At 37.9% G+C, this 18,733-nt stretch overlaps 1 protein-coding gene across 4 annotated transcripts in view; it reads right to left on the bottom strand.

Annotated features, from left to right (window-relative positions):
• Positions 1 to 18,733, bottom strand: part of itsn2b (intersectin 2b) — a 32,802-nt gene that overhangs the window by 12,654 nt on the left and 1,415 nt on the right. For all 4 annotated transcript variants that reach the window (XM_067367172.1, XM_067367174.1, XM_067367173.1 and 1 more), the window contains exons 2-20: positions 12,250 to 12,325; positions 10,296 to 10,388; positions 10,076 to 10,139; positions 9,822 to 9,988; positions 8,862 to 9,068; positions 7,983 to 8,079; positions 7,759 to 7,901; positions 6,217 to 6,280; positions 5,720 to 5,857; positions 5,464 to 5,567; positions 4,758 to 5,020; positions 4,495 to 4,642; positions 4,169 to 4,311; positions 3,889 to 3,976; positions 3,535 to 3,674; positions 1,884 to 2,020; positions 1,041 to 1,798; positions 832 to 956; positions 434 to 591 (exon numbers count right to left, since the gene is read on the bottom strand). In XM_067367172.1, the coding sequence (XP_067223273.1) occupies positions 434 to 591; positions 832 to 956; positions 1,041 to 1,798; positions 1,884 to 2,020; positions 3,535 to 3,674; positions 3,889 to 3,976; positions 4,169 to 4,311; positions 4,495 to 4,642; positions 4,758 to 5,020; positions 5,464 to 5,567; positions 5,720 to 5,857; positions 6,217 to 6,280; positions 7,759 to 7,901; positions 7,983 to 8,079; positions 8,862 to 9,068; positions 9,822 to 9,988; positions 10,076 to 10,139; positions 10,296 to 10,388; positions 12,250 to 12,256 (3,044 nt within the window). In that variant the 5' untranslated portion in view covers positions 12,257 to 12,325. The remainder of the gene's footprint in view (positions 1 to 433; positions 592 to 831; positions 957 to 1,040; positions 1,799 to 1,883; positions 2,021 to 3,534; positions 3,675 to 3,888; positions 3,977 to 4,168; positions 4,312 to 4,494; positions 4,643 to 4,757; positions 5,021 to 5,463; positions 5,568 to 5,719; positions 5,858 to 6,216; positions 6,281 to 7,758; positions 7,902 to 7,982; positions 8,080 to 8,861; positions 9,069 to 9,821; positions 9,989 to 10,075; positions 10,140 to 10,295; positions 10,389 to 12,249; positions 12,326 to 18,733) is intronic.

Here is an 18,733-nt window from a genome sequence, read left to right as displayed (position 1 = left end):
TGATTCAACCGTGGAAAGACGTCAATAAAACAGCTTGAGAGTAATATCTTACATAGCATTACATTTACCTTAGCATGTTAGTTCACTAGAGAAATGATCACTAAATATAAGCACTATATTAGCTTACATATTCATTATATTTACTTAATAATATCTTAATCATTTAATATGTTTAAATAAATTTGTCATAACAAGTTATGACAGTAACTGTGAATAATTATATTTCAAAAATGAATTGGAGTGTTGAACCCTGTTATTATAAATTTTAACATTATAGTAATGTGCAAGAAAGGGCTTTAGTTTTCTCCCCCCTGCTATACCGAACCTGTACCAAACCAAACCGTGACTTCAATACCCAAGTACAGTACGTACCCAACTGTCATATTTTGTGTACCGTTACGCCCCTATGAGGTAATCAGATTGTAGACCACACCTGACAGAAATGGAGACCTGTGGCTTCAGGGCTTGTTTGGCCACGAGCGGAGCCTCAGATTTGGCCTGCTTCTCCACATAGCTCTCAGGGAACCAGCCCATCTTCCCCTGCCGACTGCCGTACAGCCAGCCCTGCTCTCGCTCTACGCTCTCATCCACCTAAACAAACACAAATCATGCTGAACAAACTGTAATGCTGTGAACATGGAGCAGTTTCACAGCATGCTGTATGTTGTATGGCAACCTCCACCCCAACTGCGGAGACCATTACATCTTTCAAGGAGCAGCTGAAATCACACCTTTTCTGCAAGCACTTTACCACACCCTTTAACCAATGCACGTACACACACACATACAAAAAAACAACAACAACATTTTCTTCTCTACATTTCAACTTACCTCAATCAGGTCATCGCTTTCGAAGGAGAGCTCATCATCGTTTCTAGCAGTGAAGGGGTAGAGGGCTTTAAACGTTGTCAATGCCGCTGATCTTCTGTGCTGTGTGCCAAGAGGATGTTTGCTGCCTGAAATCACGATGACATTGAATTATCATTCATCCTCCTCGACTAGCCAGGACTATAAATCTCATGGTACACTTTTTTTCTTACCCTTCCTCTCCTCCAGGCCACGCAGAAGAGCAGCAACAATGTCCGATTTGACAGTGGCCTTCTTGTTCTGTTCTTCGTCTTTCAGCCTTGCGGCTGCTGCCTCTTCCTCCTGCTGTTTCCTCTTCCTCTCCTCATCCTGTTTCTTTTGTTCCTCCTCCCGACGCCTCCTGTCCTCCTCTTCCTGCCTTTTCCGGTCTTCCTCTTTTCTCTTTCTCTCTTCTTCTAGTCTCTTCCTCTCCTCCGCATCTCTCAAGGCAGCCTCCTGTGCACGATGTCGCCTCCTCTCCTCCTCTTCACGCTCCCTTCTTCTCTCCTCTTCTCGTCTCTCCTCCTCTTTCCTCCTCTGCTCCTCCTCCGCCCTTTTTCGCTCCTCGCGCTTCCTCTCCTCCTCCAATCTTAACTCCTCCAGTTTTCTCCTTTCTTCCTCCAGTTTTCTCCTCTCCTCCTCCAGTTTCCTCCTTTCTTCATCTCGCTGCCTGCGGTCCTCCTCTTCCTCCTGCCTCCTTTTCTCCTCAAGTCTCTGCCTCTCTTGTTCTCTCCTTTCTTCCTCCTCCTGCCTGCGCCTCCTCTCCTCCTCCTCCCGGGCCTTGCGCTCTCGTTCCGCTTGTTCTTTAGCAGCCTGTAAACGAGCTTGTCTCTCCCTCTCCTCCTCCTCACGAAGTTTGGCCTCTCTCTCCTCCTGTATTTTCCTCTGTTTCTCCTCCTCATCACGCCGCAGTTTCTCCTGCCACTGCCGCTCCTTCTCCAGTTTGATGCGTCTGCATCAGAAAAGAAGTTCTGCTTGTGAAAACCTCAATGCTTTTAAAGTGCTCTGTAAGTGTACTATAGGAAATGATCTCTTACTTTTGCTCTTCCTCTTCTCTCCTCTTCTTTTCCAGTTCCTCCTGCTTGCGTTTCTTTAGTTCTCGAATTTTTTCTTCCTTAATGTTGCGAAGTTTTTCCAAAGCAGACTCTTGCATCCTCTGGCTCTCTCTGAGATCCTGATAAACAAACCACAAGATTATAACACACTGAACTCAATTCAGACACAATTCGTGTAACAGAGACCCAGAAAGTCCTTAAAGTTACAATTAAATCCAAAACCTTTAGCATAATTTGTATTCATAATCTTTAATAAAAACAACATGATATTCTTCTGAAATTACTTGCCTTTTCTGTTGACATCATTTAGACCATAAAATAATATTAACCAATAGCCAAATAGTTATTTAGGCACTGTTTTAGCAAACTTGCCTACATGTATGGCTTCATTCTGGTATGCAGTTCCTAATTTTCATGCTCCAATTCAATTTAAACTAGAGTCTCCTCAATGAATATCCTGTTTTAATCAGAAGTACATCACAACAGAAGGATTCAAGGGGATTCCATGTGGATTCACACTTCAAAGCCAGACTTCAAAGCCAGAATTTACTCCAAACCAGTGTTATTATACTAAAACAAAAACCATAAAAATATTTCTGTAAATTGAAATAAATCTTAACTAAAATAAAATACAAAAGAGAAATTTATTTCAGCTAGATGTCAAGAAAATATTTCTCATTAACTTTAAATGTAATAAAATAAGTAAAACTGAAATAAAATGAATTAAAAACTATTTAACATTAAATTAATAAAAAAAATTCTAGAACTTTAAAATTAAAATGTAAAAAAAACCCCACTAATGCAGAATACCAAAATATTAAATTCTATATAGCAGTATCTCGATGATACTAAAATAACAAACTGACGCTTTTTGATAAATATTACTAGTCGTAATGTACACAATGTAAAATATGTCTCTACCTCTCTGAAATGACTTCCGATGTAACCATGAACGCAGAGACAGAAAACATTATTAATCATATAACATGTTTCTATTCAGTTTGATCCTGATGTATAAAATCCCACCCTACATTCTTTCAGGTTTGAATATTATTTTTCACTCAGAAATGAGCCACATCACAGAAGTTAAGCGCATTACATACATCCCTAATCATTTGTGCAGTAAAGAACCTTTGGTAATGATCTAAAGGTGAAGCAGCTACAGTAAGAATAAGCAGGAGGAGGGAAAAAGAGATGTGCAACCTTCAGAAGGAAGAAGAGATTGCTGAGGCAACTCAGTAAAGAGAGCAGGCCTTTAAGCATGCAGTCATCCATTTCCTCAAACTGCAGCGAAAGCCAGGGAGAGACAGACAAGTAGACAGACAGACAGAAAAGCTCTACAGCTAGTGATAAAGACACAGGGACAAAAGCATAGGGGTTATTCGCATTAGTGTCATCAGTAGCAATCTACATGCTGTTAGCACTGATCGGTTAAGAAAAAGATTTGCTACAGAAATGCTAAATTGCTACAGCTGGGAAACCGTCAATATATCTGTCAAGTTAAAATCTCCTGTGGTTTAATCAGAATCTTGTAAAGTGTAACTAGTCTAGCTAAACATGCGGTGCAATTTGTTCTGATCTGATAGGTTCACATGAATTTATTAATCATGGCTGAGTGACATTAATAGATTACCTGGATTTCTTTCTTATACTGATCCATGTCTGCCAATTTTGCTGCAGTCTCCTTCTCCACAACATTAAGCTGTTCTTTAAGCTTTCGACAGGTAAGATCCTTCTCTTCCATATTCCTTTGTAAAGTCTTCACTGTTGCCGCTGCAACAGAAACATTTTAAACAATTTGTTTTAAATTGTTGAATTACATATTTATGTTTACAATTCAACACATCATTCATGCTTACTGCAAGTAATTTTTGTATTACACAAATCCAGATGCTTGTATCACAAATGGGGGGAAAAGAATTATAAAATAGCAATGTTTGGAGAAAAAAAAAACTCAGCACAAACATGATTGGCCAATGTATCTTACTAGGCAGGTTGTTAAGACTCAGGCTGCGGAGTCTGTCGTTGAGTTTTTGCTGTTCTGTGGTCGACTGTCCCAACTTTCTCTTAAATTCCTGGGGGTCGGAAAAAAAACATTCACAAGTTGCACAAGCTGCAATAATTACCACTATGCACTTGAGGCAATCTCCTTCTAAAATTGTTTTATTAAGAATAAATGGAGAATATAGAGTAAAAGAGTAAATTAATAAGTATAGATCCTATTAATTTATGAAGAGTGTGTGCTGGTACTGATGCAGTAGTCAGACCTCTAACTGTTTCTGCAGAGTGTTGATTTCAGTGATGCAGGAGTCTCTTTTCTGGTTGATCATTTCCAGCTCGTTTTTATGAATTCTCTTTTTGCCTTGGGCATCTCGGAGCTTGTCAGAAATTTGTTTCTGCTTGTTGCCCAAAAAAAAAAAAAAAAAAAAAAAAATAGGGGTGGGACGAAAATCTCTTTATCAAGCCTTCTGTCCATTTTAAAAATAAATAATTATTTAGTAATAGTACATACTAGTAATGTGTTGTTAAATTTCAAGTCTAGATGAAATCTAGCAGTTGAGAGCATGATGTGCTCATCCCCAAAAACTCACCACAGCCTCCAGCTCCATCTCGAGACTTCTCTTCTTGGCTCGGAGCTTGATGATCTCCTCCTGCTCCTCACTTTTCTGGTTTTGGAGCTCTTGCTTTCTCCTTCTCTCCCACTCAATCTGCCGTTGGCGCTCCATCTCCTTCTTGGCTGCCTGTAAGGAGCATCACAGTAGTAGTCAGTAAAAACTTTTTATAAATCACTGAAACACATTTTGGGAAAGGTACAAATTTTGGTCTGAACACATTTTTACAAGGTCACCCCCTAACCTCCTTCCTCTCCAGCTCTTTGAGTCTCTCCTCCTCTCTTTGTCTCTCCAGCTCCCTCTGTCGCTCCAGTCTGAGCTCCTCTTCCCTCTTCCTCTTCAATTCCATCTCTCGTGCCTCCCTCTCTCTCCTCTCTTGCTCCTCTCTGGCCTTCTGTGCTCTCCTCTCCTCCTCCCTGCGCTGCTGCTCTAGCAGGGCCAGTCGGCGTTTCTCCAACTCAGCATTTCCCATCTCCATATTCTTCTTAAACTTATCTTCAAAAGTTACTAGATACACAGAACACATATATAAATTATTAACGTGAACTGAAATGTTCAAGCAACAATTTTGCAGATATATGGCATTGGATATACTGTTTATAAACAAAAAAACTTATGCTTCTTGATTATTTTTTTTTTGGTAATTAATGCAATGATATTTATGCATTTTTAAGTGTGGCTTAAGTGTCTAAATATGCAGAGAGGAGGGGAGGGATACTACATGCTTTAAAGTAAATAGGATGCAAATCAGTCAGTAAGAACACCATAATGAGCATAATTCAATATTTAGGAAATTATTTAAACCAACTGATTTCATATCCTTCACAAATCAAACAATATTATACAATTGCTGTGCATCTGTTTTACTGTGTAAAAGTGGGAGGATTTGTAAAAGAAGCGAGTCATAGATATTTGTATTATGTAATAATGGGTGTGGTGTAAAGCCGTACAATTGTTCCTTGATTTCTGTGGAGGCTCAGATTCATAGAGATCCTCAGCCAGACTTGTGTAGATCGAGGGAGTGGTTCCATTCACAAAGTCACCTACCTTCCCCCTAAAGGTTCATATGTATGGAGAAAGAACACTGTTAAAACAGCTTAAGCAAGTCAGATACTAATTCAAAATGTATTGAATAAAACTATATTATATAAAAAATATTTGGTCTTTAGCCAACAGCAGACCAAGTTAAAATCCAGTCAGCTGTACCTGAGTGAAGGGGGCACCAAGTCTGTAGGAAGTGCCATAGGCAGTGGCTGTCCCATTTTAGCCATGTCTACCAAATGCATGGCAAGAATAAACTCATCGGCCTTCAGTTTGCCATCCTTATCCACATCAGCCAGATTCCTGACAAAAAACATGCAAAATGTCATTAAATCAAAAGGGTACTAAATATTTAGACAATCTGAAACTTAACTTTTCAATTCATTTTTTACTTAAGTTAAGTTATGCTAACAGTATTATCTGTAAAGAAAAAACTGTTAAATGAGAAAAATTCACAAAAGTTCTCTCAAAAGTGGACTTTTGAACCCACCTTGTACATGCTTCATAATATTAGGCCTGTCAAAAAATGTGCATGTCACATGCATATATTTGCACGCAGCTACTCTTGAACATAGGGCAAATAAAAAAACTACAATGATTCCAAATCAAATTTCTTTAAAAAAAAATGCTTCATGGAAATACTGGGGAATAAAAACACCTACCAGATGGCAGCTAGCTGGGTCTGAGTAAGCAATGTTGTAGCCATTGCAGTTCTTACTTGAGGACCTGCAGAAATAAGATTAAGGAAAAATTTATATGGATCCTAATTACCATATTCATAGACATACATTCCTCCTTAAAGGGTTAGTTCAGCCAAAAATGAAATTTCTGTTATTAAGTACTCACCCTCATGTCGTCCCAAACCCATAAGACCTTAGTTCATCTTCGGAAGACAAATTAAGATATTTTTGATGAAATCCGAGGGTTTCTGAACCACACATAGGCAGCAACATCATTGCACCTTTTGAAGTCCAGAAAGGTATTAAAGACATTGTTAAAATAGTCCATGTGACTACAGTGGTTCAACCTTAAAGTTATGAAGTGACAAGAATACTGTCTGTGTGCAAAAAACAAAACAAAAATGTCTGTCAGTCTCCTACGTGGTTGACGTAGTGAACGCAGTGCAGCGCTTCCGTGTTTATGTCAGAACTGCGACTCAGTTTTGGCCAATGCTGTACATGTGAACACCACAACGTATGTGCATGATGCTGGCGCGCACTGCACTGCATTCACTACGACAACAGCAAAGGAGACTGACAGGGAAGAGATAAAATTGTTGAATAAAGTCGTTATTTTTGTTTTGTTCATGCACAAAAAGTATTCTCGTCACTTCATAACATTAAGGTTGAACCACTCTAGTCACATGGACTATTTTAACGATGTCTTTACAACCTTTTTGGACATCAAAAGGTGCAATGATGTTGCTGCCTATGTGTGGTTCAGAAACCCTCGTATTTCATCAAAAATATCTTCATTTGAGCTCCGAAGATGAATGAAGGTCTTTTGGAACAACATGAGGTTGAGTACTTAATAACAGAAATTTAATTTTTAGATAAACTAACCCTTTAACTTCAAAAAATCCTTTTCTTTCTTTTTTATAGTTGTTTTTTTTTTTTTGTTCTTTTTTTTGTTTGTTTGTTTTTACAACCAGCTAGTTGATACTGTTGTTGTACTAACATAACTGGTTTGACTAGCTGGCCAATATTCTTAAACCTCCAACATGTTACCACATCTAGAAACCATTCTCACACAGAAAAAATTAGCACCCTTCATTACATTACGTGTAACAAAACAGCTTGTAGGCTTAAACTTAAACAATGCCATAAACCTGTGAAATCAACCCCACAAAGCCATGTTTTACCCACTTCCTCAATCCTGAAATTCTCTATTAGATGTCTCTTTGTCATGAAGCATGTAAGTGATACAGTCATATGCTATGCAGATGAGCCACATAGGTGTGGATTGCCATCTTACTGCACTACTATAGCCTTCAGTCTCTACGTCAGGTAAATTCATAAGATTATGACAGTAATCACAGTGGCATTTCAAATGTTTTGTCCCCAGGCATCATTAAGAGAATCTACAGTAACTTAATACTAGCTGAACTGTCTGTTTGGCGATTCTTTGCACACCAGTAAGACAACCAACCTTTTTTTCCACCCATTATCGATTAGATTTTTTGAAAACCATTTACGATGAAGTACCTGTTAAATAACCAATCATTTGCTTATCCAGGCTGTTAAACTGCTGCCTGTATTTGAGCCGTGATGCCTGTGGGACAGCCCAATCAGAGGGGCCGCCCTTTGGAGAGTTGCTGGCCAACGATGTGGAGGGGGAGGAGTTTGAGCTGTAGACATAAGTACACAAGTCACTTAGTGTGAAGATAGTATTATCTACACTATAAGATCTATGTGTGGAAGTTCCTGACCTGCTCGAGCCCAGGTCCAGCAAAGATGAGGTCTTATTCATTGGATTGACAGAGAAGCCCAGTGGAGAAGAGGAAAAGGAACTTGACAGTGGGAGAGCTACGGAAAAAAACACAAACAAATACATCTGAAAGAAAAATGTAGCCTGTGACGCTCTTTAAAAAGCTTCCAGAACAGTGTGTACGAGCCATTAATAAAGAAATATATCATGCGCGAGTCAAAATACTGATAAACAAAATAAGTATAAGCCGCAAAGTCATCGCTTTGAGACTGTTTATCTATAAAGAGCTTCTACATATAGCTCAGACTTATAGGCACAAGCTGAGCTAGTCCTGACACAGGAAGACTGAAACAGAGGAAATGCTGAGTTCATTAAGAGCAAAAGAGATCAGTGTCAATTCACCTTTAGCACACTGTACACTCACAGAGGCTCTTGCCTTTACAATATATACGCAATGACACAACATATATGGATATTTACACTACTAAAGTTTAGGGTCAGTAACATTTTATTAGTGTTCTGAAAGAGTCTCTTAAGCTCTCCAGGGCTGAATTTATTTGATCAAAAATCCATTAAAACAGTTATACTGTGAAATATTATAACAATTTAAAATACCTTTTCTGTTTTAATATATTTTAAGATGCAACTCATTCCTGTAATAGCAAAGCTGAATTTTCAGCAGCCATTATTCCAGTCTTCAGTGTCACAGGTTAATATTTTTGCGGAAACTGAATAATTTTTTCAGGATATTTCAATGAAAAGAAAAGTGCTTATTTAAATTAAGTCCTGGAGTGTACAGTCAGAACCATCACATCAAATCTGTGTCATAATTTATGGCATTCAGACATCACTGGCATGTGGACATTACAGCATTTCTTACTGGAGGTGAGAGGGATGGGGGTCGGATGTAGAATGGCAATAGGTCCGTTAGGCAGGGCTGGTGTGCTGATGTTGGGAATCACTGGCACAGACAGACCTGTGCCCATCATGGGAGTCATGCCCGGCATGGGGCTCATGGCGGTCATTGGTAAAGGGGTCAGAATGGGCACGTTGGGCATCATGGGTACATTTGGCATAGTTCCCATTCCTGCAAAGACACAAAGGATATCTTTAAACAGACAAAAGACAATAAAACATGATAATTCACTAAATAAAGTGCTTAAGAAATATTCACACCATTCATTCTTATAGCAAGAGCTCACTAGTTTAATGCTAGCAAAATCTCATTTTTACAGCCACAAAATTCAGGAGCTACTTCTCAAATCTCACAAGTTGTAGACACATTTCTCTAGCACACGCTGAAGGTCACGCTTATAGCCATCTGTTCCACATTACAACTCAACTGAATCTCGTGGCTATCAAGCTGTGCACCTGCTGTCATAAGAAGGACTTTCATGAGGTTTTTCCAGCAAATGGGGAAGTATCTTTCTACACTTATTTCATTATTTTACTTTTGTAGCATTGCTTAAAAGTAATGTCAATCAAAGGATCTTTTTGCATCAAAAACAGCCGTAACTCAGCATTAAACAGGCTTTAGCTACTGTGCCTTTAAGCCTTAAATGACCTCTACATAATGACCTCCATACAAAGCGGGCCAGGTTGCTGAACACTGAATATTGATGTCTGAACAGCAGTCATGTGTGACTGCAGCCAGCCATGGCAATAGAAGAGAAACTTTGGCCTGTTCTGTATAGTGGTACTGAGTGAGGATAAACATAAATAATCTGTAATTACAACAATAAACTGTGTAAAATTTGAATTTGTCACAGTGCAAGTGTTATAATCCCAATGCCCTCTCAGATCATTGCTCTGCTGGTAATAGTGTAGTTTGGCAGCGCACCGAGAGGTGTTGCTGGCATGGTTGGAGCTGGCACAGGTGGCTGCTTCATGATGATAGGCAGAGCTGTAGGAAGATTCTGTCCCTGCAGTTTCATCTTGATCAGCTTCATGGCTATAGAAAACTCCAGCCGGTCCATCCTACCATCTTTATTCATATCAGCCAAGGTCCTGCCACACACAAACAAACAGGCAAGCCATCAGAGCAAGATTATATATTTATTTTTAAACAGATTGTGCATGGTCAGGGTTTCTCACCAGATCTCAGCTAGCACAGACTGAGGAAGCCCTGATTGAATGAAGAAGTTTCGTGCCTTCTCCCCTATACACAAAATTATTATTATTTTTTTAATTATTAATAATAATAACAGTTTTGGAAAAGACATTCATTTATGCTTGTAATGCAAATAAAAATTAAGCATTTATATCAAAAGGTTTTTTAAATTTTTAACACCAGCAACTGCTTCCAAGCACATACCTGTAACAAAGCCCTGCACTGGCGAGAGGGTGTCAAACTTCTGATCATGTTTGTCCCTCTCCTCTGGGGTTATAGCCCAAATACTCCGACCACCTTAAAAGAAAAGTAGACACAAAACGAATAAGGGATATATACACAAACTGTATATATTTTTTTGTTTGTTTGTTATGTTTGTATGTCTATTGCTTTGACAATATTGTGCTATTTCACACAGTCATGCCAATAAAGCTCATTTGAATTGATAGAGATAGAGAGAGAGAGAGAGAGAGAGAGAGAGAGAGAGAGAGAGAGAGAGAGAGAGAGAGAGAGAGAGAGAGAGAGAGAGAGAGAGAGAGAGAGAGAGAGAGAGAGAGAGAGAAAGAAAGAGAGAGAGAGAGAGAGAGACAGAGAGAATTAAACTTCTAATAATGCAGGCAACACTATGAACTGTACTTGCTGATACTAGAGTACTGAATCTGTCAGCAGCATCACTTTTACAAGCACAGTTTGTGGTACAGTTAGCTTTTGCAGAGTCAGGTTGTTTGAATGATAAATACGTGGCACATCACTTCTGTCTTTCGCAGCAAGCACACAATGCCATGCCCCCCACGATTTGAGTCAGACGAAAACATTTAAATGACATTTTATTACTAATTATTAATTTAAAAGACAAATTATTACTTTAGTCAGACTGAAATTGAACTTTGACAGTGGCTTTAAATGCAGTTAGTGTCACTCTGATATTTACTGACATTGCAGAATTAAAGTCTGCTAAAAGCAACAGTAGGCATAATATACTTTTGAGTTCAAAGCAGAATACCAGAACAGCTGTAGGCAAAAGCATACAAGAGAGTAACTGCATAAAAGGAGTATGATTTGTGTCTACAACATTTGATAACACTCTCAACACATACTTTATTAAGTGTTTTGCAAGCTTAAATACAATAAGCAAGCTTAAATACAATAATTAAAAATAGTAAATGTATGTGAATTTGTTTTTTGTTTTAAAAAATATGCATTTGCACATTTTTGTATAAGCAGTCACATACTGGATATTGCATTTAAACAATTTTGCTAAATTTCTTTAAAAGTATTTTTTTTTATTTGAATGAACTTGATAAACATTAAAAGAAACTTCTATGCTTTACAAAATAACACCACACTAATTTAATATATGTGGTGAGCTGTCATTTTAAATGACATAATGAAGTGGAAGTGACATCATTTGACTTTTCAGAGGAGCCAAGTTCAAAAGTTGGCAAGTTTTAATGTCACTTTACATTCACAATTTCATTCATCATGCACAACATAGTCAATCAATCACATAACACAGAAAGAAACTTAATTTTTTCTACCAACAAGTCATTGTTGACTCTTGACTGATAACAGAATAGCAGCCATTTTGTGCTGAAACTGTCCTACTATCCTAACAAATTAATTTGATCTTGACATAGCAGAAAAGAAAATTTGATAGACAATTTCAAATCATAGAGAAATGTACTTTAAAACAACCGTTCTCAAATGGAACAGGCAAACATTTTGAAGAATGACTTTAATAAACAACACCCCTTGAAAGATTTACAGGGTGGTCTGGACCTGCTACTTAAATATGTCTAAATGCACTGAGGGAAAAAAATATATATATTTCAATAAACAAGTAATTTATTAAATAAACAAAATCAATAAGCAGTGACGTGTCAGTTTGATAGATGGGCTGCAGAGCGGATGATCAGAGCCGTTGTGTGTGATCATACTGCAGTGTGTGAAAGCAGTGTAGCTCCTGCTATACTGATACACACACTGCAAATATGAACAAGACATGATACATAGGAAAGACTCTTGTTTTAGTGCCATTATAGGGCTAAAGGTCCTCTGTGTGTGCGCACGCACACACACACACACGCACACAAATCCTGTTGGTTCAGACACGTGGGTAAACACACACACACATAGAAATATAAAGCAGAGCTCTTACCATTCATGGCTGCAGGTGGCAGGGATATGAGGAGAGCGGTCCTGATCTCCTCGTCTCAGCTGGCTAGCTCAGTTATCTGCACCAAACACACATACACACACACACACAGAGAGAAAGAAGAAATGTCCACCCATTAATAATGAAAGCAGAGGAGTGCAGGGCTGTCGCTATCTTCATCCTGCACTCTCAGACTGAAAGAGAGAGAGAGGAGGATGTGTGAAGAAGAGGAAGGGTGAGAGGGAGGGGATGAGAGTTCCAAACTCCCCATACAAATGCTTTCAACAGAATAATGCTCTATGTGCAGTATCTTAATAAACAATGACACTTTTATTACACCGTTTACGACTCACTGCAGCACTATCCTCCTCCTAATGACATCAGAAACTTATTTCAGAGCTATCCAGTTCATGCTGGAAGAATCTTGATCATTACTTTGGGAAGTAATGATAATTCCTCTCAAACTAGAGTTCAATAAGGTTAATAAGGAAGCTTGTTTCTGCCATGAAATAAAAGATAAAAAAGGTAATTGACTTTTTAATCTCACAATTCTGACTTTTTTCCTCGCAATTGCGAGTTTACATCTCACAATTTGTACTTTTGTTTTCATGCAGTGGCAGAAACAAGCTTCCATAAGTTATAGTCTTTTAATGAAATGTTCTCTAGGTTTATCCCTGTAAGCTTCACATTGTTTGCTAAAATCACACACAACACATGCAATTTTACTGAATAAATATGGTTCAAGTAAATGTCAGTAGTGGGAGTCTGCCAAGAACTGTGATTCACACATTAAATCAATTAGCCTGACATTATCTCTGCACACACACACATACATAAATACACACAAAGAAGCACTTAGCCACTGTATCTACAGATCAAAGTGGCCAATGGTTGATAATTACTACATATGACTGATATAGGTCTATAAAGACTGAGACCAGTACTGACATAATGGATGAAAATATATATCTATATACACAAAAACACATACACATACATACATACATACATACATACATACATACATAAATACATATATATTAATTTGTTGTAGGAAAAAAGGCAGCAAGAACACAAAACTTTCTTTTTGTTACAATACTGAAGGGCTGTATCTTGGTGTCCGCATACCCCGAGAAACATATCTGATTGGGGGCAGGTAGACATGATGATACAGCCTAATTACACAAGACTGCCCTACCACAGACTAGTCAACCAGTCGCTCAGAACACCCACATTCATGAAAATTTGTAGCTTTACACACCCCTAATAAGCAAACAGGTACAGGCCAATTCAAAACGTCCAAACATCAGCCTGGCTAATATACTGGACTATCATGACACTCATTTAACAAACCAGCTGTATATCAGAGCAGTCAGAAAACCAAATACTGATAGCAGAATACAAGTTTTAAAAACAGTGAGAAAGTTGCTGACAGGAAGTGATGTGTGGCAGTAATGTGGTAGGGCTGTGAGAGCAGGTCTATAGAGGAAGAGAATGTGGTCAAACAGGACTAGCTTCCAGAAGACTGCTTGGATGGGGCATGATTGTCATTTGTCATATAACTCCCTTTTCTCTCACTCCCTCTCCATCTTACAATCTGGCAGTGCTCGCAGTGGACCAATAGTATTTCATTGATGCTTTGCATGTTATTTGCAACTGGGTAAAATTTTACATAATCTGATTTATAGTCAATATCCAATATCCAGCTCTTTTTAATGGGAACAAAACATTTCCCTCAATTATTTCAACATTTCCTTGTCAATAATTGGTTTCAGTAACTGGCACTGTGTGGAAACATTGAAACACTGACAAAACACAATGTAATTTGTCATTCTACCTTCACCCACTTTAAATTAATGACGTGAGTGATGTGAGAGATGCAAAGATAGACTGTGAGGTCATAGCTGGCCATGTCCTACCACCTCCTGTCTCCACCCTGTATGTGAATTAACAACCACAAAGGAATGAAGGAAGTAGGAGGAAAGCAAAAATGAAACAGGATGTCAAGAGGTCATAAACAATGTTGTACAAATGCTCTGGTCCCTCAGCATTGTGGTCAGAGGACATTAAGCCACATTAAAACCAACAAACCCGGTCTGTGTATCAGACCTTTCACTTTTGTGCTTGCCACTGAATTCTCAGCTCTCAGAAAATGAAAGCATTGATTGTAAAAGAGAGCAGAGAGCCCTGATCATGGGAAAAAAAGAAAAAACTCTGGCAAAATTACCAGAGATGCTGAGGGTGGTTGGTACTGATTTCATTTCCTTAAACTGTTCATTTATATTTACATCAAAGGTGCTCTAAGTGATGTCACACGTTTTAAGGCCAAAATATTTTTGTCACATACAGCAAACATCTACTCACTATCCACTAGCTGCCTGTCCCCTGAACACACTGTAAAAAAACGCGGTCTCTGTAGTCGCCACAAACTCCGAAAACGGCAATAAAGACAAACTGGTGCAGCCTGGACCACAAAAAATAATAAACATGCTCCAGCCAATAACCGACAAGAATGATTTTAAATGCGCGTTCATGAGTGTTTCAGGAAGCACGAAGGGGAGGGGGAGGAGGAGGAGGAGGGAGGGTCTAGCTAGCCTCTGTTTTGTTTGACAACACTTCGAACGTCAACAGGAAGTTACTCCACCCAGGATCACTTAGAGCACATTTAACTGACTCATTTCAAAAAATATTTTTATGCTGTGAACCTATAAAACTTTTTTAAAGCAACCCTCTACAACACGAGAAAATCTGCATCATCAGTTTATCATTTGAATGTGATTTTAAGCTTCGGAAAATTCAAAAATTCAAATGCAAGATGTCTTGAAAGAGAACTCAATTCAGTACTTGTACATTGCGTGAGAAAGCAGCGTCTGACAGCACGCAAATAATATACCAAGTTCTCTTTCATGTCTTTATGTCCTTGTGCAATTTCACACAAAATTATGTCAAAATGCCCGTCTTGGCAAGCAAGTATCCTAGTTAACATAGTCAGTTAAGTGAACATAAACAGACGAGAAAGACAACGCATGTGTAACAGTATCAGTATATTGGATCCGTGCATTATGACTTAAAGTGACAGCAGCCTAATATTCCTGCTGCTGTCTGTGTTTTTAATGTTAATCAAACAACAAAAGACAAAATTAATAAGGATTCATCTATATTTAACTTATACAGTGAAGCCTATACAGTGTTATTTTATATTTTATTACTCTATTCAATTTCTGTACATAATTTACCTAATCTGTATACTATGGTTAGATCTACCTAAAAAGCATGGTTTATTTCATTTTTATCTTGGTTCTATAGTGTATATTTGTGCTATTGCTTGCTTGTAGTTGGATTATTTTTTCTATATTATTATTATTATTATTATTATATACTGCTTACTTGTCTTTAATAATGTTTGAGATTTATATTTTATATTTATATAGAATTTCTTCATTTGCATTGTTCTTGCATTTCATGTAAGAGGTCTGGTGAGTAAAATAAATAAAAAATGACTAGTTGTAAATGCTATTTTATTATTCAATTCTGGGGATTAGAATGTAATCCATTTAACTGAATTACATTCATATTTTGACACTAAGATTTCAAGTACTCCGAGTCCCTCTACATTCTGAGAGACGTTGTCTTTATTTTGTGGCTTTATGTGCAGAAGGTCATGCAGGTGGTGTCAGTGAAGCCTGAACAAACACACACACAGCTGTCAAGGAACATACACGCTGTACATAAACACCACACTACTAAAACATCATTGGACCTTCTTAAACATACATCAGGGCTCAGCAACAAGGATCTTTCTGCTTTAAGCCAGTAGTTGACATTTTTACCTGCCTTCTAATTTCCCTGGCCCCGTACTACAAGTATGATAAAAAAGCCAGTATTTTTAATATTATGTATTATTATAGCATTTATTCATAATTTGAATTAGCTGTCATTTATATTTTCAGTTTTCATTTTCATTTCAGTTTGTTTAATGAATTTGTTGTGCTTTTTTTTATATATTTCTATTACGCCTTCATTTACTATCATTTCAGTTTTGTTAATTTTAGTACTTCAACTTATTTTATTTCAGTTAGTTGCCAAGGCAACATTTCTAATTTTCCATCTAATATTTATATTTTATTTCAGCTTTTATTTCAATTAACAAAACATTTTTAACAATCTTAGTTAACAATAACAGCACTATTTTAGCAACATTTTATGTGCCAGAATAAAATGTATTTATATTTTTTCATTAAATGTTCATATACTAATGGCATACAATGCAAAAATGTTTCATTTTCAACCACAACGCAGCCCTGAATGTCAGCAGAGACCATGTCAATTAGACAATCCCCTGTGAAAACCTCGTCGACATGAGAGACATCGGCAGAAAAGACCACAAAAAACAGACAAGTCCTCTGCACAGATACCAATGACCAGCTTCGCCTCCATACTGGCGTGATAAATCCGTTCTTCAAGCAAAAGGAACTGGATGAAATATTTTATAATGATAATCCACAATCTGACTTCTGACTTGTGATGCAGCCTAGAATTAAACCACACCATGTTGCTTTGTTTTGGAACTAGTTAGGACTGGTCCCTCAGCTGGGCCTGGTTTCTCCCAAGGTTTTTCTTCTCCATTCTGTCACCTGATGGAGTTTGGGTTCTTTGCCACTATCGCCTCTGGCTCGCTCAGCTGGAGACATTTGAATCTACACATTTAACAATTTCATTGATCTGACTCTGACAGCACTGACACTATTTGATGAGAATTGAAATGAGCTGGACAATGACATCACGTTTTCTACAGAGCTGTAGCTAAATTGAACTAACTTAATAATTGATGATCTTTAAAACGGAACTGAATCAACACTGAAGTGACTTCAGCTGAACAATTAAACTTTTTTCTTTTTAGAGCTGCTTTTAAACCAAACGGAACCGTTTACCTCACTGAATCCTTATTTTCCAGTTGATCAATGAAAAACTGCTTTGAAACAATCACTTTTGTATAAAGCACTATAAAAATGAAGGTGACTTGGCACACATCTAATTTTCTCCCAAATCTTTACATTCACTTAAGTTATAACCGACTGTGTCTATATAAATACTCGCCAAAACAAGCATTTTACTGATTGTATGCTTTCTGAGAGGTGGCTTTCTGTGTATGCCCTTTGGGTGTTTGACAGCGTGGGAGTACTACAGGGACTCTTTTACAGTGACCATTAAAGGGGACCAATTATGCACCATTTTACAAGATGTAAAATAAGTCTCTGATATCCCCAGAGTGTGTATGTGATGTTTTAGCTCAAAATAACCCACAGATAATTTTTTATAGCATGTTAAAATTGCTACTTTTTGGGGTTGAGAAAAAACGCGGCATTTCAGTGTGTCCTTTAAATGCAAATGAGCTGCTGCACTCGGCCTAAGAGGGCGGAGCTTCAAGAGCTGATTCTCCATCAGGAGTCAGTATAATTTCAGAAACTATGCATATATGCTGCATGGAGATAGAACAGGTATAATTTAGTTTAATTATGGTTATAACTTATATTGTCTTGTTTTTATCCACTATATTAGTACAAGCTTAATAAACTGGTAAACTTTATATCCGTAAATCAACTCCGATGAACTGTAATAAAGTGCTCTCACCTTCATTACTGCTGTATCCAGTATCACTCTGGAGGCTGTAAGCTGTATCACAAACAGTTTACTGATCTTTCCTTGAGTAACATTTTTAGCTCAACCTCTGTTTTGACATAAACGAATTTCGGTAGAGTTGAGGGAGCATTTTCTTCGAAAACAAAATTAATCCACCTCGTCTTCAGCGGCTCAGATTTAGGGAGTAAATGGAGAGAGCTATATATATCCAGCTACAGAACACATAAAACGCTTGGGAGACATTCAGTGCAGCAATGGCGGTCTCTATAGCTCACTGTGAACTCGCTCAGGATGGTTCTATGTTAAAACGGCAGTGTCTGTCAACATTCGTGGGCGGGGCCTGTGGCTAATGTGACATCACACTGCCAGGGATCCGGAAACGGCTTCTTCTGAGACACTGCTTATGATTTATGGGTATTAAAAAAAAAAGAGGAGTGGCTGGATTTTTTATTATTATAGGGTGGTTGTGTACACACACTGCCAACACACATTTATGTCCAAACACCATGCAAAAGTGAATTTTGCATAATAGGTCCCCATTAACTCTTTTTGACATTAAGCACATCCCACGGCCACGCTTTATTTTCTCATTCTTTATCGCTTTAATAGCCTATGCCAATAACTTTAAGCAGTCGCGCTGAGTGCAGCATGTGTGTGTACACACTGCTTTGTTGTTGCTTGTTGATGCAACTCAGGAAATACACTCTTTATTAAAACACTGTCCTTCGTAAAGTACCAGTACTAGTAAAATGAGGAATCATATTGTTTTTAAAAGCAGGGTATCGCAATACCTTTCAAATACCAGTATATCATGCAACACTACAATAATGCCCAACATCCCCAAGTG

Source organism: Chanodichthys erythropterus, chromosome 18 (genome assembly GCF_024489055.1).
Source record: "Chanodichthys erythropterus isolate Z2021 chromosome 18, ASM2448905v1, whole genome shotgun sequence".
Classification (NCBI taxonomy): Eukaryota; Metazoa; Chordata; class Actinopteri; order Cypriniformes; family Xenocyprididae; genus Chanodichthys; species Chanodichthys erythropterus.
This window is presented reverse-complemented; position numbering and strand designations above follow the sequence as displayed.